This window comes from Delphinapterus leucas, chromosome 7 (assembly GCF_059928025.1).
Source record: "Delphinapterus leucas isolate spDelLeu-1000000601 "Yukka" chromosome 7, BTC_Dleu_Yukka2, whole genome shotgun sequence".
NCBI lineage: Eukaryota > Metazoa > Chordata > Mammalia > Artiodactyla > Monodontidae > Delphinapterus > Delphinapterus leucas.
The window spans coordinates 10768968-10794355 of record NC_143135.1 but is presented as its reverse complement, the minus strand read 5'-3'; the positions used below and the strand labels follow the sequence as shown (position 1 = coordinate 10794355).

At 40.7% G+C, this 25388-nt stretch overlaps 2 protein-coding genes across 4 annotated transcripts in view; one reads left to right on the top strand and one right to left on the bottom strand.

Moving 5' to 3' along the window:
- STX3 (syntaxin 3) overlaps window positions 1-25388 on the top strand; it is a 150387-nt gene that overhangs the window by 73882 nt on the left and 51117 nt on the right. The window contains exon 11 of one of the 2 annotated variants that reach the window (XM_089914768.1): window positions 13144-14757. The exons of the other annotated variant lie outside the window; for it this stretch is intronic. The gene's annotated coding sequence lies outside the window, so the exon portion shown is untranslated. Of the gene's footprint in view, window positions 1-13143; window positions 14758-25388 lie in introns of those variants that run through there. 2 annotated transcript variants of the gene reach the window in all.
- TCN1 (transcobalamin 1) lies at window positions 11794-25087 on the bottom strand. 2 transcript variants are annotated; one of them, XM_022591885.3, is made up of 9 exons: window positions 24897-25087; window positions 22141-22320; window positions 20978-21118; window positions 19455-19610; window positions 17999-18186; window positions 15677-15863; window positions 14193-14379; window positions 12193-12311; window positions 11794-12020 (listed from the first exon to the last, which is right to left on the bottom strand). In XM_022591885.3, exons 1-9 carry the CDS (start codon window positions 25006-25008, stop codon window positions 11959-11961), a joined length of 1332 nt encoding a protein of 443 aa, XP_022447593.1. In that variant the 5' UTR covers window positions 25009-25087; the 3' UTR covers window positions 11794-11958. The 2 variants fall into 2 exon arrangements, with proteins under 2 accessions (XP_022447593.1, XP_089770889.1); XM_089914763.1 differs by lacking the exons at window positions 20978-21118; window positions 22141-22320.

The following is a 25388-nucleotide window of genomic DNA, read 5'->3' as shown; positions in this document are numbered from 1 at the left end:
TTACTAAAATCCTGGCAGGCTGGCTAATGTGCGAATGTAACAGAGACCTTCTCCTAAGCCTTTGCACACCCAGACCACCTCTTGGCTGTTTATCGGCAACCACTTCATTGAGGTTTGGGGGATTCCTAAGGCACCACCTCACAGTCTGAGGCACTTGCTTTACAATAAGCCCTCTTGGCTCTCAGGTGAGCATCAGCCAGGTGAGGTCTGGCTTTATGCAATGAATTAAATTGACATGACCTGGGTTCCAGCCTAGGCTCTTTGAAGTTGTTTGATGTTGGGAAAGCAATGGGCCATAAATGGTTTTGTTTGATTTCTCTTTCCTTATCTGGGGATGAAAGCAGTTTCAAACACCCTGGGCTTTCAGATATTATCTTTGAAAGTAAGTAATTGCAAAACGTGAGCTCAATGAACTATATTAAGTGATATGTATATATTAAAAATGTTTTTAGAATTGTAGCTGTATAATAAAGCAAAGTATATCTCCCCCTCACACAGAGAACTGGAAATAATGAGATTATGAAGGAGGGGGCTACTTTGTTTTCTAACCACCGCATTTTAAGTAGCTCCTTTTAGGAGGCCATTCTCAGTGACTCCCAGCTTAGAGTAACGCAACATTGTAAATCAACTTATACTCCGATAAAAATTGAAAAAATATACCATATGATGAAAAAGCAAAAAAAAAATTCAAATTCCTTTTAACGACCTCCAGGCCCTGTAAGATCTGGCATCTGGTTTCCTTCTGGACTTCACCTCCACCCACTTTCTCCTTTGTTCACTCTGTTCCAGCAGCACTTCTTGTTCCTTGAACCCATCAGCCACCTTTGCTCTTGCTGTCCTCTCTGCCTGGGAAATCGTTACTCCAAATACTCTCATGGTGGCTCCCTCACTTCTTTCATGTCTCTGCTCAAAGGTCAGCTTTTAGAGAAGCCTTCCAGACCATTACATATGAGACAGCCTCACCCCCCTGACACCCACCGTGCCCCTTACCTGCTCTAGCGCCTCACCCTCTGTCATACTCTATGTGTAGTTCACTTACTGTATGTCTCCTTCCCCACTAGCATGTCTGCTCCAAAGGGGCAGGAGCTTAATCTATTTTGTTCACTGCTTTGTCCCAGGTACTTGAGACACTACCCAGCTCACAGTAGGAATCAAATGAATACTTTAAAAATTATTTATTTATTTTTTCATTTCATTTCATTTATTTCATTTCATTTTTTAGTTTCTGGTGTACAGCAGAGTGATTCAGTTATATATTCTTTTTCATATTCTTTTCCATTTTGTTTACTACAGGATATTGAATATAGTTCCCTGTGCTATACAGTAGGACCTTGTTGTTTATCTATTTTATATATAGTAGTTTGTATCTGCTAATCCCCAAATCCTAATTTATCCCTCCCCCACCCCCTTTCCCCTTTGGTAACCATAGTTTGTTTTCTATGTCTGTGAGTCTGTTTCTGTGTTGTAAATCAGTTCATTTGTGTCATATTTTAGATTCCACATGTGAGTATCTTATGGTATTTGTCTCTCTCTGTCTGACTTCATTTAGTATGATAATCTCTAGGTCCATCCATGTTGCTGCAAGTGGCATTATCAAATGAATACTTTTTGAACGAGTGAATTAATGAACAAATATATAGCATGGGTGATAAAAAAAGAAGCATTTTTTTTCTTTCTTGGACTAATTTGGTGGTTTCATAGGTGAGAACACAGGATACGTATTGGGGTGTGCTAGACAGCTTCTAACATCGACCCATGTTCCCACCTCCTGGCATTCATGCTCTTATGTAATTAATCCCCTTCTCTAGCGTGTGGGCTGGCCTTGCCTCTAATAAATGTAATACAGCAAAAGTGATGGGATGAGGTTGCAGTAGACTGGCTCCGTCTTGCTTGCAGCCTCTCCGGCTCTTCTTGCTTTTTGCTCTGAGGAAGCAGCTGCCGTGCTGTAAGCTGCCTTATGGAGGGGCTGGTGCAGTGAAGAACTGAGAGCAGCTTCTATCCCACAGCCAGGGAGGAAAGAATCCTGCCAAGGGTCATGAGAATGAGCTTGAAAGCGGATCCTTCCTCAGTTGAGCTTTGAGATGTAAGCAGCCCCAGCCGATATCTTGATTGTAGCCTCATGAAAGACCATGAGCTAGAGGACCCAGGTAACCTGTCCCTGGATTCCTCACCCATAGAAACTGTGAGATAATAAGTGTTGTTGTTTTAAGCCATTAAGCTTTAGGGTGACTTGTTATACAGCCATATATCACTAATACACAGCATTTGGTGGGGGATGAAGCCAGAAAGACAGTTTTGGTCTGCATGGTAGAGAGCCTTGTATGCCATATGAAGGAGTAGAATAATTCCCCCACCTCCAAGACGTCCATATCCTAATCTCTGGAATCTGTGAATATGCTAAGTTACATGGTAAAGGTGAGACAGGCTGGGACCTGGGACCCTTTGTGCAGTGCTGCAACGCTTGAACCTGGACAAACGTCTCCTTGAGCAACAAAATACAAAGAAACTATAAGGGTCTAAAAATAACTTCATGAATGTGCAGTTGGGGCAAATTCTGGACAAAAAGACCAAACAAGCTCAACTGGCACCTCTGAAGAGCTGGGAGCAAAAGCAGGGAGTTGGGAGCAAAACCAGGGTACTGTGCATGCCTCCTGTGCACAATACCGCCAAAGGGGTGGGCAGACCACCTAGCCACCCCCCCCCGGCCCGAGCCCTGGACACATCCCTACCTTCACCCCCACGTAAGGAACCAGCTTGTTCCTGCTCGGGGAGTGAGCTAGCAAGGGAACATGATACTTCTTCTTGCTGCCCCCTGCTGTAGCAGGGGTCCCAATAAAGCCTTGCCTGAATTTCTTGTCTGGCCTCTGATCAATTTCTACTGACTAAGGAGTCCAAAAACCCTGGTCGATAACAAAGGGAATTAAGGCCATTATTAAAATGACTTTAAAATAGGAAGACTATTGTAGATTATCTCGATGGACCCAATATAATCACAGGGGTCCATAAGTGAAAGAGGGAGGCGGGAGACTTAGAGTCAGAGAAGGAGATGTGATGAAGGAAGCAGAGGTCAGCATGATACAATTGCTGGCCTTGAAGGCGGCGGGGCCATGAGCTTAGGAGCGCAGGATTCCTCCAGAAGCTGGAACACACAAGGAAATGGATTCTCCCCCGAGAAGCTCTTGAAGAACACAGCCCTTTCAACACTTTGATTTTAGCCCAGTGAGTCCCAGTTCAGACTGCTGACCTCCAGAAGTGTAGGAGAACCTATCTATCTTTGTTTTAAGCCAGTACATTTGTGCTAATTTGTTAGAGCAGCAGTAAGAATCTAATACAGGATTAGGAACCAGCATGGTGCTGACCTTGGGTTCCAGAGCCTGCTTATAACCGTCCTGAGATAACCCGTGCACACCTGGTGTGCCTGCTCTTTGAACATACACTTTCTTGTAAATTACCTTACAGCCATGGTATTGCTTCAAGACTAATGTTGACACAGTTCTTTCCATTAGCAAATAACTTTCAGAACAGGAACCCCAGAGGCTATACTTTCTTTTTTTAAAATTTAATTTAGTTTATTTTTTTATACAGCAGGTTCTTATTAGTCATCCATTTTATGCACATCAGTGTATACATGTCAATGCCAATCGCCCAGTTCATCCCCCCACCCCCCCCACCCCCGCCGCTTTCCCCCCTTGGTGTCCATGTGTTTTCTCTACTTCTGTATCTCAATTTCTGCTCTGCAAACCGGTTCAGCTGTACCATTTTCTAGGTTCCACATATATGCATTAATATACGATATTTGTTTTTCTCTTTCTGACTTACTTCTCTCTGTATGACAGTCTCTAGATGCATCCACGTCTCTACAAATGACCCAGTTTAGTTCCTTTTTATGGCTGAGTAATATTCCATTGTATATGTGTACCACATCTTCTTTATCCATTCGTCTGTCTGTGGACATTTAGGTTACTTCCATGACCTGGCTATTGTAAACAGTGCTGCAATGAACATTGGGGTGCATGTGTCTTTTTGAATTATGGTTTTCTCTGGATATAGGCCCAGTAGTGGGATTGCTGGGTCATATGATAATTCTATTTTTAGTTTTTTAAGGAACCACCGTACTGTTCTCCATAGTGGCTGTACAAACTTACATTCCCACCAATAGTGCAAGAGGGTTCCCTTTTCTCCCCACGCTCTCCAGCATTTGTTGTTTGTAGATGTTCTGATGAAGCCCATTCTAACTGCTGTGAGGTGGTACCTCATTGTAGGTTTGATTTTCATTTCTCTAATAATTAGTGATGTTGAGCAGCTTTTCATGTGTTTCTTGGCCATCTGTATGTCGTCTTCGGAGAAATGTCTATTTAGGTCTTCTGCCCAATTTTGGATTGGGTTGTTTGTTTTTTTACTATTGAGCTGCATGAGCTGTTTATATATTTTGGAGATTAACCCTTTGTCCATTGATTCATTGGCAAATATTTTCTCCCATTCTGAGGGTTGTCTTTTCGTCTTGTTTATGGTTTCCTTTGCTGTGCAAAAGCTTTGAAGTTTCATTAGGTCCCATTTGTTCATTTTTGTTTTTATTTCCATTACTCTAGGAGATAGATCAAAAAATATCTTGCTGTGATTTATGTCAAAGAGTGTTCCTCCTATGTTTTCCTCTAAGAGTTTTATAGTGCCCAGTCTTACATTTAGGTCTCTAATCCATTTTGAGTTTATTTTTGTGTATGGTGTTAGGGAGTGTTCTAATTTCATTCTTTTACATGCAGCTGTTCAGTTTTCCCATCACCACTTACTGAAGAGACTGTCTTTTCTCCATTGTGTATCCTTGCCTCCTTTGTCATAGATTAGTTGACCATAGGTGCGTGAGTTTATCTCTGGGCTTTCTATCCTGTTCCATTGATCTATATGTCTGTTTTTGTGCCAGTACCATATTCTCTTGATTACTGTAGCTTTGTACTGTAGTCTGAAGTCAGGGAGTCTGATTCCTCCAGCTCCATTTATTTCCCTCAAGACTGCTTTGGCTATTCAGGGTTTTTTGTGTCTCCATACAAATTTTAAGATTTTCTGTTCTAGTTTTGTAAAAAATGCCATTGGTAATTTGATAAGGATTGCATTGAATCTGTAGATTGCTTTGGGTAGTAGAGTCATTTTCACAATGTTGATTCTTCCAATCCGAGAACATGGTATATCTCTCCATCTGTTGGTATTGTCTTTAATTTCTTTCATCAGTGTCTTATCGTTTTCTGCATACAGGTCTTTTGTTTCCCTAGGTAGGTTTATTCCTTGGTATTTTATTCTTTCTGTTGCAGTGGTAAATGGGAGTGTTTCCTTAATTTCTTTTTCAGATTTTTCCTCATTAGTGTATAGGAATGCAAGAGATTTCTGTGCATTAATTTTGTATCCTGCTACTTTACCAAATTCATTGATTACCTCTAATAGTTTTCTGGTGGCATCTTTAGGATTCTTTATGTATGGTATCATGTCATCTGCAAACAGTGACAGCTTTACTTCTTCTTTTCCGATTTGTATTCCTTTTATTTCTTTCTCTTCTCTGATTGCCATGACTAGGACTTCCAAAACTATGTTGAATAATGGTGGTGAGAGTGGACATCCTTGTCTTGCTCCTGATCTTAGAGGAAATGCTTTCAGTTTTTCACCATTGAGAATGATGTTTGCTGTGGGTTTGTCATATATGGCCTTTATTATGTTGAGGTAGGTTCCCTGTATGCCCACTTTCTGGAGAGCTTTTATCATAAATGGGTGTTGAATTTTGTCAAAAGCTTTTTCTGCATCTATTGAGATGATCATATGGTTTTTCTTCTTCTATTTGTTAATATGATGTATCACATTGATTGATTTGCGTATATTGAAGAATCCTTGCATCCCTGGGATAAATCCCACGTTATCATGGTGTATGATCCTTTTAATGTGTTGTTGGATTCTGTTTGCTAGTATTTTGTTGAGGATTTTTGCATCTATATTCATCAGTGATATTGGTCTGTAATTTTCTTTTGTTTGTAATTTTCTTTTAGTAACCTTGTCTGATTTTGGTATCAGGGTGTTGGTGGCCTCATACAATGAGTTTGGGAGTGTTCTTTCCTCTGCAATTTTTTGGAAGAGTTTGAGAAGGATGGGTGTTAGCTCTTCTCTAAATGTTTGATAGAATTCATCTGTGAAGCCATCTGGTACTGGACTTTTGTTTGTTGGAAGATTTTTAATCACAGTTTCAGTTTCATTACTTGTGATTGGTCTCTTCATATTTTCTATTTCTTCCTGGTTCGGTCTTGGAAGGTTATACCTTGCTAAGCATTTGTCCATTTCTTCCAGGTTGTCCATTTTATTGGCATAGAGTTGCTTGTAGCAGTCTCTTAGGATGCTTTGTATTTCTGTGGTGTCTGTTGTAACTTCTCCTTTTTCATTTCTAACTTTATTGATTTGAGTCCTCTCCCTCTTTTGCTTGATGAGTCTGGCTAATGGTTTATCAATTTTGTTCATCTACTCAAAGAACCAGCTTTTAGTTTTATTGATCTTTGTTATTGTTTTGTTTCTATTTCATTTATTTCTGCTCAGATCTTTATGATTTCTTTCTTTCTGCTAACTTTGGGTTTTGTTTGTTCTTCTTTCTCTAGTTCCTTTAGGTGTAAGCTTAGATTGTTTATTTGAGATTTTTCTTGTTTCTTGAGGTAGGCTTGTATAGCTATCAACTTCCCTCTTAGAACTGCTTTTGCTGCATCCCATAGGTTTTGGATTGTCGTGTTTTCATTGTCATTTGTCTCGGTATTTTTTGATTTCCTCTTTGATTTCTTCAGTGATCTCTTGGTTATTTAGTAACGTATTGTTTAGCCTCCATGTGTTTGTGTTTTTTTATGTTTTTTTCCCCTGCAATTCATTTCTAATCTCATAGCGTTGTGGTCAGAAAAGATGCTTGATATGATTTCAATTTTCTTAAATTTACTGAGGCTTGATTTGTGACCCAAGGTATGATCTATCCTAGAGAATGTTCCATGCACACTTGAGAAGAAAGTATAATTTGCTGTTTTGGGATGGAATGTCCTATAAATATCAATTACATCTGTCTGGTCTACTGTGTCATTTAAAGCTTGTGTTTCCTTATTAATTTTCTGTTTGGATGATATGTCCATTGGTGTAAGTGAGGTGTTAAAGTCCCCCACTATTATTGTGTTATTGTCAATTTCCTCTTTTAGAGCTGTTAGCAGTTGCCTTGTGTATTGAGGTGCTCCTATGTTGGGTATTTATATACTTATAATTGTTATATCTTCTTCTTGGATCGATCCCTTGATCATTATGTAGTGTCCTTCCTTGTCTCTTGTAACAGTCTTTATTTTAAAGTCTATTTTATCTGATATGAGTATTGCTACTCCAGTTTTCTTTTGATTTCCATTTGCATGGAATATCTTTTTCCATCCCCTCACTTTCAGTCTGTATGTGTCCCTAGATCTGAAGTGGGTCTCTTGTAGACAGCATATATATATGGGTCTTGTTTTTGTATCCATTCAGCAAGCCTGTGTCTTTTGGTTGGAGCATTTAATCCATTCAAGTTTAGGGTAATTATCGATATGTATGTTCCTGTGACCACTTTCTTAATTGTTTTGGGTTTGTTTTTGTATGTCCTTTTCTTCTCTTGTGTTTCCCACTTAGAGAAGTTCCTTTAGCATTTGTTGTACAGCTGGTTTGGTGGTGCTGAATTCTCTTAGCTTTTGCTTGTCTGTAAAGCTTTTGATTTCTCCATCAAATCTGAATGAGATCCTTGCCAGGTAGAGTAATCTTGGCTGTAGGTTCCTCCCTTTCATCACTTTAAGTATATCATGCCACACCCTTCTGGCTTGTAGAGTTTCTGCTGAGAAGTCAGCTGTTAACCTTATGGGAGTTCTCTTGTATGTTATTTGTCGTTTTTCCCTAGCTGCTTTCAATAATTTTTCTTTGTCTTTAATATTTGCCAATTTGATTACTATGTGTCTCGGTGTGTTTCTCCTTGGGTTTAACCTGTATGGGACTCTCTGTGCTTCCTGGACTTGCGTGGCTATTTCCTTTCCCACGTTAGGGAAGTTTTCGACTATGATCTCTTCAGATATTTTCTCGGGTCCTTTCTCTCTCTCTTCTCCTTCTGGGACCCCTATAATGTGAATGTTGTTGCATTTAATGTTGTCCCAGAGGTCTCTTAGGCTGTCTTCATTACTTTTCATTCTTTTTTCTTTATTCTGTTCCACAGCAGTGAATTCCAACATTCTGTCTTCCAGGTCACTTATCCATTCTTCTGCCTCAGTTATTCTGCTATTGATTCCTTCTAGTGTAGTTTTCATTTCAGTTATTGTGTTGTTCATCTCTGTTTGTTTGTTCTTTAATTCTTCTAGGTCCTTTTTAAACATTTCTTGCATCATCTCGATCTTTGCCTCCATTCTTTTTCTGAGGTCCTGGATCATCTTCACTGTCATCATTCTGAACTGTTTTTCTGGAAGGTTGCCTATCTCCACTTCATTTAGTTGTTTTTCTGGGGTTTTATCTTGTTCCTTCATCTGGAACGTAGCCCTCTGCCTTTTCATCTTGTCTATCTTTCTGTGAATGTGGTTTTTGTTCCACAGGCTGCAGGATTGTAGTTCTTCTTGCTTCTGCTGTGTGCCCTCTGGTGGATGAGACTATCTAAGAGGGTTGTGGAAGTTTCCTGATGGGAGGGACTGGTGGTGGGTAGAGGTGACTGTTGCTCTGGTGGGCAGAGCTCAGTAAAACTTTAATCCACTTGTCTGCTGATGGGTGGGGCTGGGTTCCCTCTCTGTTGGTTGTTTGGCCTGAGGCGACCCAACACTGGAGTCTAGCGGGGCTCTTTGGTGGAGCTAATGGCGGACTCTGGGAGGGCTCACGCCAAGGAGTACTTCCCAGAACTTCTGCTGCCAGTGTCCTTGTCCCCACGGTGAGGCACAGCCACCCCCCGCCTCTGCAGAAGACCCTCCAACACTAGCAGGTAGGTCTGGTTCAGTCTCCTATGGGGTCACTGCTCCTTCCCTGGGTCCTGATGCACACACTACTTTGTGTGTGCCCTCCAAGAGTGGAGTCTCTGTTACCCCCAGTCCTGTCAAAGTCCTGCAGTCAAATCCCGCTAGCCTTCAAAGTCTGATTCTCTAGGACTTCCTCCTCCCGTTGCCGGACCCCCAGGTTTGGTAGCCTGACGTGGGGCTCAGAACCTTCACTCCAGTGGGTGGACTTCTGTGGTATAAGTGTTCTCCAGTTTGTGCGTCACCCACCCAGCAGTTGTGGGATTTGATTTTATTGTGATTGCGCCCCCTGTACCGTCTCACTGCAGCTTCTCCTTTGTCTTTGGATGTGGGGTATCTTTTTTGGTGAGTTCCAGTGTCTTCCTGTCGACGATTGTTCAGCAGTTAGTTGTGATTCCGGTGTTCTTGAAAGAGGGAGTGAGAGCACGTCCTTCTACTCCACCATCTTGAACCAATCTCCTCTATAGTTTCTTAAAGCGTATGTTTTGATAGTCTTTGGTTAACTCTTGACTGGACTTATTGATTTATTTCCTTGTTTGTTTTTTCCTGTGCCTCATTTTCTGGTATCAAAGCACTGAGATTCTCTCTGGACATCTGAAAGGTTTATTTGTGTTGATTACTTCTTTGCAGGTGTAAGTTTCTCCCCTCAGACTCAGTCTAGGTTCTGACATAATCTCAAGCCATAGGATCTTCTCAGAATGCAAGTGTGGCCAGAGCTAGGTTTCACTGGCCAATGTTAGTGGAATGCTAAAGAAACGTTATTCCATTGACCTTCATATCTGTTTCAGAGATTGAAGGCATTCCTATCAGACTACAGTGTTACTACCTTCTACTTAAAGACCATGGGCTGGGAGAAACTCATCTTTCTCCATCAGAAACGGAGGTTAGCAGTGCTAGAGGGGAGTGTTGGAAAACATAGTGGCATAAAGTGAGGTTTGATATTTAATCCAATCAGAATTAAACGAGAATTGAAAAGAAAATGATTTTAATGTTGTGATGGCATGTTACTTGACTCCATGTTGGTATACCAATGAGTTTAATTTCTTGTACCACATTTGGGAAAATAGGTCTAACATAAATTGGGTGCTTTACTGAATATTGACTGGTATTGACTGAATATTACAGAAAATGAGCTAGAATCATTGAGAGAGAGTTAGGGATGTTGGAGAGACCCATTCCAACTTTGTTACATTGAGATTCAGTTTCATTGGTTATTTCAGGGGCAATATTTCCTGTTATTTTGACATATTTGTGTATATATATATATATATATTTTTTGCAATACGTGGGCCTCTCACTGTTGTGGCCTCTCCCGTTGCGGAGCACAGGCTCTGGACGCGCAGGCTCAGTGGCCATGGCTCACGGGCCCAGCCGTTCCATGGCATGTGGGATCCTCCCGGACCGTGGCACGAACCCATGTCCCCTGCATCAGCAGGCAGACTCTCAACCACTGCGCCACCAGGGAAGCCCCTGTGTTTATATTTTTTGCTTGAGCTTCCTTTATGGACAACATTGACCATATGTTCTGGTTTTCCCAGGATAGTCGCAGTTTTTAATCTGTTTTTTTTTTCTGAGTATATTTATTAATAATGTTCACTTTCACTCTTAACAGAGTTATGGTTGGATGATAAACTGTATGGTCACACTGTGATGGACAGCAATGCCAGTCCTAATAGTTTGCATATTTGTGACCTAAACCGTTATCCTTCAATTTCACATAGATTGTATAGTCTACAAATAGATCTGACAGCTGGGACTGCATGCTCACAGCACCATGGAGACCCCCTGTCTCTAATTTAGCTTTCAAGATGTGACACAGACCCAAGAGGATGGAATCCCTTGCTGTGTAGTTGTGAAGGCATCTGTCACACCCGGTTAATGAAGGCCAGGGCAGAGCTGAACCTGAGAGTTGAAGATCGGTGCCAGAAAGCAGTGTGTAGGAAGAGGGTTACTGTGTGTAGGAATCAGGGTTACTGGTGGAGGGGGAGAAGAGAAGAGTATCATGAAAACACAAGGAGCAATGAGAAAGACATTTTTGAAATAAGTTAACTAATTCCACCTAAAGGGCTCTTTCTTTTGGAGGTGATTTTAAATGGATTACTTTATGCTTTGTCTGAAGCACCTTTTGTCCTCCGGCTTCTTAAAGGCACTTCTGGTTCCGGACTGAATGTGCACACATAGCTCAGGTACTCAGTAAGAGGTGTAACCCAGCTCATGCTAAGACACGATTCAACTTTTTCTTTAAAGTGAATTCTGCTGAAATAAACATTGGAGTCATTTTTTTTTACATGTGTATTTTGATGATATGACTATAAGGGTGATTTTTATGGTGAAATGAAAGGAAAATAAATGTGGCAGAACAAGTGGGACCCAGGGCAGGCAGCTGGAGGAGGGGATGAAAGTGTTCCTCAGACGTTGTGGACTGACTTTTATGTGTAAGCCTCGCATTTCTCCCTTTCTCCAGGGCAATATTTTTCTCTCTACCCACTGCCTGTATGAGGCCAATATGTCCACTCAGTTCCTCCCTTGCATCTGGGTCTCAGAAAGCTCAGTCTCCCTATGTATGAACTTTCTCCTTGATCTCATTGGTTGCTGCTGCACCATTAAACCTAGAACTTTATCTCCATTTTCCCCAGTTGCCCAAGGTCACCCAGATAGTTAGCAGGGAAACCTTGAGTAGAACTCAGTTTATTAGACAAGTGGGTCTAATCTCTTTCACTTTGTTTCCTCCTGAGGTAGTCTTCTCTCTAATAGTAATTCCCTTTTGCTATGAAATTATTAGAACATGCTCTTTTTGTATAGTTGTTGATCTTTTATTGAACATGCGAAGTGAGAATTAGAGGTTATTGACTATGCTATTGGGGTCGAGATAAGTGAAAAGGGAGGTGTAAGATCAATTTCCACATGGAATCTCACTACAAATGGGTTAGACCCAGCTGAGGATGGTTTGGGTTTATTAGTATGTGCTCCAACGAACCTCCAAATATTCTCCGTTTTTGACAACATAACTCCCAGCTCCTGAAAAGGAAGAAGAAGGAGAAGTGGGTCAAATGCTTTGACCACCAAATCATCAGATAATGGATATGGCTCTCCCAGCTCCTTGGCATGTTCCCCGCCAAAGCTTACCCCCTCACACCTGAATGCTTTGGGCATCTCACTCTGTAGCGTTGTTTGTCGTACTCTCCCTTACCTTGGCTCAGCGGTTGGCCATTGCTGAGAAGTTGCCAGTAGGTTCTGTCATTATTGTTGGCGCTTATGTTCTGAACAGAGGTGATGTAGGGCCCCCATGGGCTGTCCTCCATTTCGAAACTGTGGGGGACAGTGAATGGGTTACAGGAACTTAGAATGGTCGAAGGCAACTCTCCATGGGCGTTTCTCAAACTTTAACTACTACGAATCACTTGAAGATGCTTCAGAATACGCAGATCTCCTGGCCCTATCCCCAGACACCTTGATTCTGTCTGTCTGGGCTGGGACCAGGAATCTGCACATTTTATAAACATTCCAGGTCATTCTGATGCAGGCCCTCTACAATCCATGCAAAATTAGAGAAGTGATTCCCCTGGTCTCTGCCCCTCCTCCCTGCCATAGTAGATACTTTGCCATCAACAATTTCGAATCTTCTACCCAAGACAGTAACCGATGAAGACACCAAATCAGTACAAGAAAGTGTTAATTGGTTGTCCTAGAGACATTGAGGAAAGAGGAACAGGAAAGGGTAATTTAGTAATTCATACCTGTTTATTAAAAAGTGACATAGTCAATGTCTTTTTCACATTCTTTACTCACATTTCTCTACCTTCCTGGGAACACTTGAAAGCAGGCTTTATGGTTATATATATACACATAGACATATATTTTCATATATATACGATTTTCTCTGTCGCATCTTACAGCATGTTATTAAACACAGTAAGCTATTGTCAGTTAGGTTTAAGGAGCCAAATAAGCCATATTTTTCAGAGGCAGAGTCAATATCTTAATTTTAATATTTGAACTCTCTAGGTCAGGGAACCTTAATCTAGGAGTCCATGAACCTCCTGAAAGGTGGGGGAGGCATTTGTAAAACCTCTGATTTAAATAATAAGTTTTGGGGACTTCCCTGCTGGTGCAGTGGTTAAGAATCTGCCTGCCAATGCAGGGGACACAGGTTCAAGCCCTGGTCCGGGAAGATCCCACATGCCGCGGAGCAACTAAGCCGGTGTGTCACAACTACCGAGCCTGTGCTCTAGAGCCCACGAGCCACAACTGCTGAGCCTACATGCCACAACTGCTGAAGCCCGCGCACCTAGAGCCCATGCTCCGCAACAAGAGAAGCCACTGCAATGAGAAGCCAGCACACTGCAACGAAGAGAAACCCCCACCTGACGGAACTAGAGAAAGACTGCATGCAGCAATGAAGACCCAACGCAGCCAAAAATAAATAAATTAATTAATTAATTTAAAAAACCGCACATGTAAAAAAACCATAAATGACAAGTTTTGCACTCACAGACTTAGAGAATTAACTTACGGTTACCAGGGGTAAAGGGTAAAGGGTAGCGGGGGTGGGGGATAGATTGGGAGTTTGGGATTGACATGTACACACTACTATATTTAAAATAGATAACCAACAGAGACCTACTGTATAGCACAGGGAACTCAGCTCAATATTCTATAATAACCTAAATGGGAAAACAATTTAAAAGAATGGACACTTTTATGGGTATAACTGAATCACTTTGCTGTACACCTGTAACTAACACATCATTGTTAATCAACTATACTCCAATATAAAATAAAATTTTTTTAAAAATGACACATTTTGTGTGTATATTCCTTTTTCTGGGATGAGAATCCCACTCATCTGACTTTCAAAGGGGTCAGTGATTCAAAAATAGTTAAGAACCACTGTTCCAGACACAAAATGTCTGACTTAAGAGGTTCTATTTATTGAAGGAGTTTAACTGACAGAATAGGGATCCCTGGTTCTTATTTATCTATTCAGTGAGCAATAATTTAATACTTGCTACATGCTAGAGGAGGAAAAATTTCACCTCCCTTTTTTTAACCCCGGCTGTGCGATGTTGGTGAACAGCAAAAGTACTCACTGGGAGGTGTTTTAAATGTACATTGTATTCAGGTGAAGATGTATTCTTGCGAGTAATAATCACATTAAATTCCTTAACCTTAGGTTATGTACAGACATACCAAAATGCAGCCTTATTTTGTTTCTGAGCTGCCATCATCACATCAAGGAAGACAGAACCCTTTCTCACGGTGACTTTGGTGGAATTGAAAATTTTATTGATTTGCACAGAGTACTTGACTGAAATATTCGAGGGTGAGATAGTAGGTGTCACGGGTACAGGCTTATCAGTGGAGATGTTGAATTTATCTGGCAGACACAGAAAGGCAGAGAAGAATTATTATAAGGAATAATAAAAATGAGGTTAGAGTCTGCACACCTATCCAAGCCCTATGCAACGATTCTTTCCCTTTATGCAGAGGAAGGTTTGTACAAGGAGCGAGGGTCAGCAATCGAGGGGCAGATCTCTCATATGACTAAAGCACAAATTAAAACCACACACTCACCGGCTCGTGCAGGCTCGTGCCTGCGCCAACTTCCAGCTGTCTCAGCAATCCAATTACCCCATCTCCCATTTCCCACAGAGGCTCCTGTTTTGTTTTGTTTTTTTGCTTTGGTACAGCATACAGCAATGCTTCCCACCCCCTTTTTTTTTTTGCCTTTTAATTTTTTTATTGAAGTATAGTTGACATACAATATTATGTCAGTTTCAGGTGTAAAACAGTGATTCGACATGTATATTCATTACGAACTGATCACCATGGAAAGTCTAGTAGCCATCTGTCACCATACAAAGTTATTACAATATTATTGACTATATTCTCTATGCTGTACTTTATATTCCCATGAATTATTTATTTTACAACAGGAAGTTTGTATCTCTTAGTGCCCTTCCCCTACTTTTTCCCAATCCCTGGCCTTTTTATTTCTTAACGTTTATTGAAAACATTATGTGCCAGGCACTGTACTAATAATTTTACAGGGGTTTCCTCCTTCAGTCCTTGCAAATACCTGTGTTACATACTATTATCATTTGCATTTCTTATAGTAGAAAACTGAAGCTTAGAAGTTAAACATTTTGTCTAAGATCCCTAAACCTACATGTGCCTGAACCAGAAATGAACAAGATAGATAGAAGGAAAAGTCTTCTTTCTTTGTACCTTGTTGCAAAACCAGTTGTTTGATTAATGATTCATGCTGCAATTTTCTTATAATACTGCCATATTCTTTCCACATTAATGTCTTATGTCTCTGAGGGACCACTCATTGAGCATAATGAAAAGTCAGAGACACCATACTTTTTAGGATGGGAATGATGCTCAGAAAATCTCTGTATCCAGCAGTCAGAAAACATCCCTTTGGAGATAGACGTCCTTTAATAAAGGCTACCTTGTTCCTCAGTGTTTGAACCAAGAACAGCATCTACTACTCTGCTAAGGACAAATCCTCCGGTGGTTATGATCACATATGGAGGACTGAGTTCTATCTGGGAACTGTTATGCTTCAGAGGTTTAACTGGTCACTTTTGGTCCCTGAGGAAACCTAAGTCCCATACACTTTGGGTGTTATGCTGAAAGGCAAAACAGTTTGCTCATTAGTGCTATACCTGGACTGCAGGCACAAGAACAGTTTTTGTTGACATCCAAGTAGGTCTTTCCCATCAGGGCAGGTAAGATCTGGGCTGCAGCAATTGGCAGACGGAATGCTCCCTGAAAGATGTTGTGAAGTACTGTGTGCAGAGTTTCTTGGCAATTCCGTTTATTTTTGTAATAGTTTGATGAGACAAACAGAGCCTAACGTGAGAGAGAGAGAGAGAGAGAGAATGAGAATAAATGAGAGAAACTTCACATAACGGGAAAGCCTGCATCTAACTAATTTAGTAAATCTTTATTGGACATTGACTACATAGGAACCACCTTAGACCACTAAAATACCTTTCCTGCCATCAAGAAGCTTATAAGCTAGTTTGGGTGGGGAGGTGGAAATTGTTAAATCACACAAACTCTCATAGCGTCAATGAGAACAGACTTTCTCTACCGTATTTACTCTTGTACCACTGATGCTGAAACAGTACTTGTCATATAGGAGGCAATCCATAAATAGCGTGAACAGATTCTTGTAAAAGAGTCCCTAAGATGAATGCCCTAATAGAAGCATCTAGCGGCATGGCCGTTCCAAAGAGGAAGAGCTCCTAAACATTTAGTGAGACTGAGGAAAGGCTTGGTGGAGAAGGCAGTACTTGAATAGGCTTGGTGGTATGATGGCATTTCAGTAGGTGACATGAGGAGGCAACAACCTGACCAAAGGGGATAAAGTAGGAATGGTCAGAGCCTGGCCTGGCCATGATGAGAGTATATGCGTTTTAGTAAAATCCCCAGAGGATTCCTCCTGGCTTAGGAGAACTGGTGTAGAGGGAACACTCAGGGCAATTGTGGAAGGACAGCCCGGAGAAGGAGGTTGGGACCAGATTGGTAGACTCTTGAATTTCACGGTGCGGTGTCTGCCATCATTTGCTCGACAGTGGGAAGTCTAACAGGTTCTTGAACAGAAACTATCCAGGCAGCAGATATAAACTGGACTGAAGGGGCAGAATTACAGGGTAGGAAAAATTAAGAGGGTATTAGAGTGGGTAAGACAAGGACTAAAATGCACTAAACTTGAAGATGTTGCTCTGTGGTTTCTCAAGGAAGGACAGTTCTCCTTTTCATTTTTTCTTGAAGTCTCTTAAAGATAACCAAGTAGTCAACCAGCATTTGTGGGATATTAAAAAAAAAAACTCATCATATTTTATCTTCTCTTATAAACTGTCTGGTAGGTAAGCAGCTCTTGGTCCTGCTGTGAATGAATACCACCTGTAGGGTTTTTAAACAAGACCAAAGCCCATGCTCCACCCCTAAATTTCTGTATTAACTGGTTGGTGTGGGGTGTAAACATTAGTATTTTATAAAAGCCCCTCCAGGTGATTCAGATGTGCAGCCAGAATGGGAAACCACGGTTTTATATTAATTTCCAACTTATCAAGTGTGAACAGTAACAACAGTATGAACACCTCTGTGATTGGACCCTTGCTTACATCATCAGCCTTGTCTTGTAATTTTTCCCGAGCACCTTGTGCTGAACATCTTGATCTCCTAAAATATGGAACGTCCTTTTGTACCTTTGTCCTTGCTGCTTCTCTCCCTTTGAAAGTCCCCTCACCCTGAGTCAGCCTAGCAGACCCGAATTCATACCAAAGACTCGGTGAAATCTTTTTTTTTTTCTATAAACCTTTCTTCATCTCCTCTTGTATAACCCCTTAGAGTTGAGGAGATCAGTGAGTAAATGCAGGAATAAATTCTCAGTCTTCAAGGAACATATACAGGATAGTGTTGGCATTGAGTATGCATTTTGAAACCAGTTATTTCAGTCCTATCGCGATCTGCATCGCTCTTTGGCTTTGTCCTGTTAGGCAAGTTACCGGTACTCCATGATTCACACTCATTATTATTACTTCCTAGGAAATAGAGATAATAATTCTTTCTTCACCGGGTGGTTGTGCATTAATGACTTAATGTCAATAATTACCAGCTGCCACTACCACTTATTATTTCCATACCAGTAAGCTAATTTGGGAGGTAAGGTGAAACGCCAAACAATGGTATATGGTAAAGTGTGAAACTGCATGTGATAAAACAACAAGATAGATTGTAACAGGCTGTAGAATTTCTTAAATGGAGTCAGGAAGAGCTTCATAGAAGCATCGGATATGGAAAGGTAAAGGAGAGGAGAATACATTTCAGGCAGGGGAGGGGCATCACATGAGTAAGGTCAAAGTCAGTATAGGAAACAGAATGGATAATAAGTCTTTAGGAGGCCAGTAAGGGAGGATGAAGATGTTGCTTTTCTCCGTGAATCCCTTCCCTGTCTCCTGTTTTACGCTCTGACTTACCTGCATAGATTCTCCTGTGCTAAATATGTTTCCAAAGAGACCATCATTTTTTGCAGACAGGATCTTATTTACCAGGGATGTTATATAAATATTGGTTTTGTTTAAATCCTTTATATCTGCTTCAATCTCCTCCTTTTCTATTCTCCTCTTCACACAGGTTAGAGCAAGAACAGCCATTGCTCCAGTATCTGTCAGGAAGCAAAACACCGGTGATAGGGTGACTAACCATCCTGGTTCACCCTGGACTGAGTAGTTTCCTGGTATGTGGGACTTTCAGTACTAACAACAGGACAAATCTGGGCAAACTGGGATGGTTGGTCATGCTCGTTAATGATGGGAGAGAAGAATTTCAAGGTACAGCAGTCATCCCTCTGGCACTAGCCTCTCAAATATTGCAAGATTCTTTCCTTATGTTGAATAACCATGTACCCTGTACTCAGAAACTCACATCTTGGTCATAGAAACACATATGGATTTGTAGGTGCAAACACATGAATGGTCTGCTTTTACATACTGGTTGTTCTCATCTTTTTTTATCTTTTAGCCATATTGGCAAAGAAATTGAGAAAACCCAGGATAATACTCCAAACAAATATGTCTTTGTAAAGTTCCAAGGTTTCCATTAGACTGATTAAGAAATAGCGCTTGAGAGCAGTTTATTCAGTAAACCTTCTTAATGGGGAGGAGGAGGCAAGAGATTGGAAGGATGGAGGATAAGGTCTTTTTTTCCTGGCTCGTTACTTGGTTTCCTCTATGTTCTTTAGGCACGGTGCCTTCCCTCTCTCATAGAAGAAGGAGTATAAGAAGCTCACTTTCTCCTTACTATCCTGAGACACTGAATGGTGGTTTTCTTTGAACTTCTTGGAGAAAAATGAGCTTGTGGATCTGGGCCCCTAGGGCAACAACACTACTTGTCTTAAGGGGACTTCTTTTTGGATGTGTAAGTGGATCCAGTGGGAAATTTCTGGTCCTTCTCCATGGTGGATACGCACTTTATTGATCAAAATATTGGGCCTGACCACTGGAGAGGTTCTATTATTCAAGTAATCCCACACATCCAAATGGTCCCAATAGATGAGAGAAAGGTGCAGGGTTGAGATAAATGAATTCCACTGCATTCCCTTTCTCTAATATTTATACTTCCCAAGATGTCTTATCTGAAGAGTCTCATGATCTATCCTCATTTTAAAGATGGGAAAATTAAAGTCAAGAGTTAACATCTGTTGGTTACTCAAAAGTGTGAGTAGGAACCATGTCTTTCTACTATACTGCACATCTATAAAGAGGCTTAAATACTATTCGATATCCATTCTTCTAAACAAAAATTCTCTTCTGAGGAGACTAGGGTAAAGAGGATAGAAAAAATTCAAGTACTTACTGGTAGAAAAATTCAAAGAGCAAGGCCTATTGGTGCCTATGTCCTTGAAACCAAGGGAACTGGGTTTAAATGACTCACCTACTGAGAACTGGCCACCAAAATAATAGTTTTTATTTTCAGGAGTGAAGTAAGGAATAACGTTGGTGATTGAGTGGTTCCCATTGGACAGACACAAGGCCAGGAGGGCCAGGCTGAGCTGGTAATAGTTAGTCAGCGGATTGTCACTGTGTGTTTCTGGCAGAGAGAAAAGAAATACCTTATTCACGGAAGTGGTACCGGAATAGTACATTTTTAACTTATTTCTACTTACTTTATCTCCATTTCTTTACATTTAAAGAGAGGTGAATAACAGAGGGGAGATATTGCTCATAGAATCGGCAAAGTTGAGAAATTTAAAGGTTCTTAAGGGCCACCAAATTCAACTCAACTCGTTTCATTTTATAACTGAGGCGGTTCAGCACTAAAGGTATAAAAAATACTCCCGGCAATCCCACTTCTAGGCATATATCCAGAAAAAAACATAATTTGAAAAGATACATGCACCCCAATGTTCACTGCAGCACTATCTACAATAGCCAGGACATGGAAGCAACATAAATGTCCATCAATGGAGGAATGGAAAAAGATGTGGTACATATATATAATGGAATATTACTCAGCCATAAAAAGAACAAAATAATGCCATTTGCAGCAACATGGATGGACCTAGAGATTGTCATACTGAGTGAAGTAAGTCAGACATAGAAAGACAAATGTCATATGATATCGCTTATATGTGGAATCTAAAAAAAGGGTACAAATGAACTTATTTACAAAACAGAAGTAGAGTCACAGATGTAGAAAACAAACTTATGGCTACCAAGGAATAAGGGGGGGAGGGATAAATTGGGAGATTGGGACTGACATATACACACCACTATATATAAAATAGATAACTAATAAGAACCTACTGTATAGCACAGGGCAATACTCTGTAATGACCTATGTGGGAAAAAAATCTGAAAAAGAGTGGATATATGTATATGTATAACTGATTCACTTTGCTGTACACCTGAAACTAACACAACATTGTAAATCAACTATACTCCAATAAAAATTAAAAAAAAATACTATCCTGATGTTCAGGTGGTTACATAGTTAGGACTAGAATGCACAAATGTACCTCACTAGCAGCTGTGATGGTCAACCTATTTTTCCCAGTGATAAAGTACTTTTTGCCATCTTTAGCCCTTGTAATATTGTAGAATCATATGTATATGCTTTGATACTTATGACACGGTGTCTCGTATTGCTCAGCCGTTTCTGGTGTAATCTGTCTAAACGCCAAGCTTCTGGAGGACTAGAGAACTGTGACCTGTATGTCTGTGTGTTGGTGTGTGCATCCATAATCCTACGTAAGGTCAACGCTCAGTTGAACATATTGGAAAAGAAAACTCAAGATGCGTGTTGAAAGAAGGAAGAAGGGAAAGTGATCTTCAAAGGTATAGTGGGATGAATGAAGTGAAGAGGAGATGGAAAAAATAGGGGGAAACTTCATACAGTTCTGAATCAGTAGAGGAAAAGACAAGGATGTCCAGGGTCTCTGAACATTTGATTCTCACCCATATTCTCAATTTCTGCTTTGAATTTCTCTCCTAGTTTGCTAACCAGATGAGCATCACGTATAAACACTTCACTAGAGTTTTTACACGCTCCCAAAGCCAGGATAGCCAAGGCAAGCTCTCCTGAGGTTATCTCTGGCTCTGAAAAGAAAAGTATTCAAGTTAAACAAGGTACATGCTTATAATTTTTTTGGCCTCCTGTCTTCCTGGAGACTTATATTGCTGTCACTCCTTTCTCCTGTTCTACTCTTTACTAATATTTTATTGTTCTCTTCTTTATCCCCAAAACAGAGCCTTTTCTAGCAGTACTGTATAAATGCAAGCGAGATCTTAATCTTTCCCATGAAATTATGGGTTCTTTTTGGAATCGTGTAATCCTTATAAAAATGAACAAAGAATAAAAACAGATAAATAATAAAGCCTTGGGATTTTCTCTCCTTGTGGGTGCCGTCTTTCCTGGATAGGAATAATTGACTTGTATGTTCTGCCTTAGAGAGTGTCCAAACTCTCAGGCTGCTCCTAATTCTCACAATAATACTGTTAGGTAGGTGGGGGTGGTGTATTTCCCCCTTATGCTCATTAGAAAGCTAAAGCTCGATATTGAAAAGAAAGGCTCAAAGTGGAATCTGGTCTCAAACCCAGTCCACATCTCTGTTGCTCTGTGGTTGCCTCTCTACTGTCAGCTTTCTTGGTTGTGGTCCACACCCTCTCTGGTCATGAACTCAACTATATCATATAACAGTCTTAATGGATGAGAATCTATAATTTCTTTTGCTTTTCCTTGTAACTTCTTGAAGAAATATGATTTTCAGGGCTCAAAGAAGGAAGGCCTAGCTCTAGAGTAAGTGGCAGGGGATTGATGTTTTGAGGTACCTTTGTGTCATCTCAAATTTTTTTTGAATTTCATGTGAACTTTATCAAAAATAACCCCACTACATACTTGTGTTAGATTTTTTTTAAATTTAGGTAACATTGGTTTATAACATTAAATAAGTTTCATGTGTACTACATTTTATATCTACCCCTGTTCACCTCAAGTTTTCTACAGCTAAGATTGATGTATCAGGGATGTTTTGGACACACAATTTTTAGAACTCACTGGAGATCATCTTTATAGATAGGTAAGTCTTTTCCTAACTCTTCCGGGGAATATAGGCACTCACCTCTTTTTTTTATATCTTCTTGAATTTGTTGAGTCAGCTGTTGTTCTAGCCTTTGGTTCTGAATCTGAACAAGTCTGAAGGTCAACAGGATGTTGGCACTTTGGATTCCTTTGGTATAGTTTGCATTTACCATTGTGTTTACTAGAGGATTTAGATAGGAGCAGTTTTCTCTGCTTACCTCTGTGGCAAGGGAGGGAGGAAATAAGAAACACACACTCATGAAATATTAGGGCTAGGAACAGGGATGATATTAAAAGATTTAGTAACAGATATGGCACAGGCATAGACCCTTCCAGTAGTCGCTGGCAGTGTTGCTGTAACAATACAAAGGTGGGTCTGGAGCCCCGCTCTGCCAGGTATTACTTTTTTTGCCAACCAGCATGGAAGTGTTAACTGTTTTAACAACTATTCAGCCTTACCATTGTGTCCTGGCAGAATATAAGTCCTGCCTGGTAGATCTAGTACCGTTACCTAATTTGAGGCCTAGAGAAGGTATCCTTAAAGAGACCTTGGTAATTGGAGCCTAGCCCAATCCACTTTCTAGAGTCAGTTGTTTCCTTCTCCATCTTCTTCTAATTCACTTGGGTTAATGCTGAAGGGAAGAAGAGAGAAGAGAAAGAAGGCAAAAATTCTACGTGTCATTGGTGATTGAGTCCAAAGCTGCATTGTCTGATTGCCCAACTGGCCAGGCATCAAGATCGTTATTCAGCATTATGGACCCTTTGGAAAACCTTCTGTTTTTAGCCTAAGACGTGTCCAAATCCCAGGGGCAAGGATGGCGGGAGTCCCATTACATTGTGGAAATAAAAGGAGAATCCGGACCCCCCAGGAACTGGAGAATAAGAAGAGTTAACTATCACTGAAAATATTTCTAAATATTCTTTGACCATAATCTTAAGAAAATCCTACCCATCTCCAGATTATCTCATGGGTTTGTGGAATTGTGAGAAGAATATGAACGCTGAGTTCAGGAAGACCTTGGCTGGATTCTTTGCTCCTTAACTTATAACTGGGGGTAAGTTACGTAACTTTCTTTTGTTTTTTCTTAAATTTATTTATTTTTGGTTGCGTTGGGTCTTCGTTTCTGCACGCGGACTTTCTCTAGTTGCGGCGAGCGGGGGCTACTCTTTGTTGCGGTGCACGGGCTTCTCACTGCGGTGGCTTCTCTTGTTGTGGAGCACGGGCTCTAGGCGCGCAGGCTTCAGTAGTTGTGGCGCACGGGCTTAGTTGCTCCGCGGCATGTGGGGTCTTCCCAGACCAGGGCTCGAACCTGTGCCCCCTGCATTGGCAGGAGGATTCTTAACCACTGCACCACCAGGGCAATCCCAAGTTATGTAACTTTCTTGACTTCAGTTGAAATGGTGGATATTAACACCTACTCCATGGATACTGGACAAAAAAAACCCCACTAAGTAAACTATAAAATACTATACATATCATTACCTCTAGCTCAACTCGAGTTTCTAAGGATCACTATACTTAGAGAGTCCAGGAAATGTTATTTTCCTTGCCCACCTTTCTTCACTTTAAAAGAGAGAGTCGGGAAGATCTGAATGGAGTGATTGTAGAAGGGTCATGGTTTGTTACAGGCACAACTGGACAATTGTGAGTCACCTCTGAGATTTCGTGGAAGCATCCAGTTTAGCGGATTTTCTGGCCCTGAAATAGACTTTTTAGTTCCTGGTCAACAGCTCACATCAGCTTCCTTAACCACTAAAAACAAAGTTAATTATTTTGTACAATGAATGAAACTCCAAAGCCTCCATGGAGACCCCCTGTTCTTAGGATACAACAGAAGAAATGACAGGCCAGGAAGAACAATTAGAGCTGGCAGATTTGGAACTTTAGTGTTTCTGCTGTGCAATGGATTGCTTCTTGTGGGCTGTAGAGACCAGGAAGATGTAGCCGCAGCTGATACCACATTGTGGCACCATCTTTGGACTGGTTTGAAGCTCAATTCCAGGGTAAAGACTTATAATAGAGAAATCATGCACCTGTGAGCTATACCGGACTTTAAGAAATCACCTGCTTCAACACCTTTCCCTGATTATCCTCCATTTATAGACGAAGCTAAAAAAATTCAGAAACATTGGATCATTTGGCTATTAAGGGGTCAGACTATACCTGAACCCAGTTTTTCTTTCTCTTAGTTAGTATTTTTGAAATAGAATCACATACTCTCTGGAGCCTACATGCAGAGGAGAGATGATGGGTTTCTACCCACGTCCTGTGGGGAAGAGTTGAAAAGAAGAAGATGTGTAGCTTGGAATATCTGAACTCAATAATGACAAGAGAACAGTCTTCGTTATTTGAAAGAGATTATTAACATTATTTTTTTCTTTGTAGTTAAGCAAGGAGTTAACCTAAAACCCATAGGCTGAACTTCAGAAAAATAGATTGCATCTCAGAATCAAAAGACACCTTTCCATGATCTTGAATAATTTCTGGGTCATGAATTTTCTATCACTGAAAATGAACAAGAATAGACAGCTACTGGGCAGGCCTGTTGTGGTAGAAAGGATCTTAGCATAGGAACAAGGGTTAGGCAAGTTAATGTTGAATCTATGATCCCTCTTAAAACAACGTACATTGTGGAACTTTCCTCACCATCTCCTGCCACCCTTCACATTACTCATGGAGTCCAACAGCATACAGAATTGGAATAGGGTCTTTTCTCAGGTAACTCTACACAAAGCTCCCTGTCAATAGTCTTCAGACTATCATGCTAGAGCGATTTTAGGTCAAACCATACTCACCACAGATCTGGCATAGTTGACTTGGAATAAGAGAAAACAATAGCAACCCCAGTAGGCGCAGCTGGTGTGATGGTCTCATCTCTCCAGCAGTGTACAGGAATGGTGAGGACATGGCTGGCTGTTTACTGGGTGATGGACAGAGGGTAATGAGAGCTGCTCCTTCAGTTTGCCTCAGTCTTTTTCACTCAAGCAAATATTGAGTAATGTCAGGAGGTGTGGTCAAGTGTGTTTGTCCAAATAACGTAATAAACCAGGAAGAAGACTTGAAAGGTATAGTCAGGGAGAATGAGGAAATAATTTTTCTTTGTTTCCTATCCCCAAACTTTAGGATTCATATTCCCTACTTGCCTTCAGCCCAATGAGAATAAATTATGTGAATGACTGTTGTCAGTAATGTTCTCTCTTTCCCATTCCACTTTGGTTGTATTTTATTTATGTCTCCTGAGAGATTGGATTTGATGGGGGCAAGGGCTTACAACATATAAAAATGGA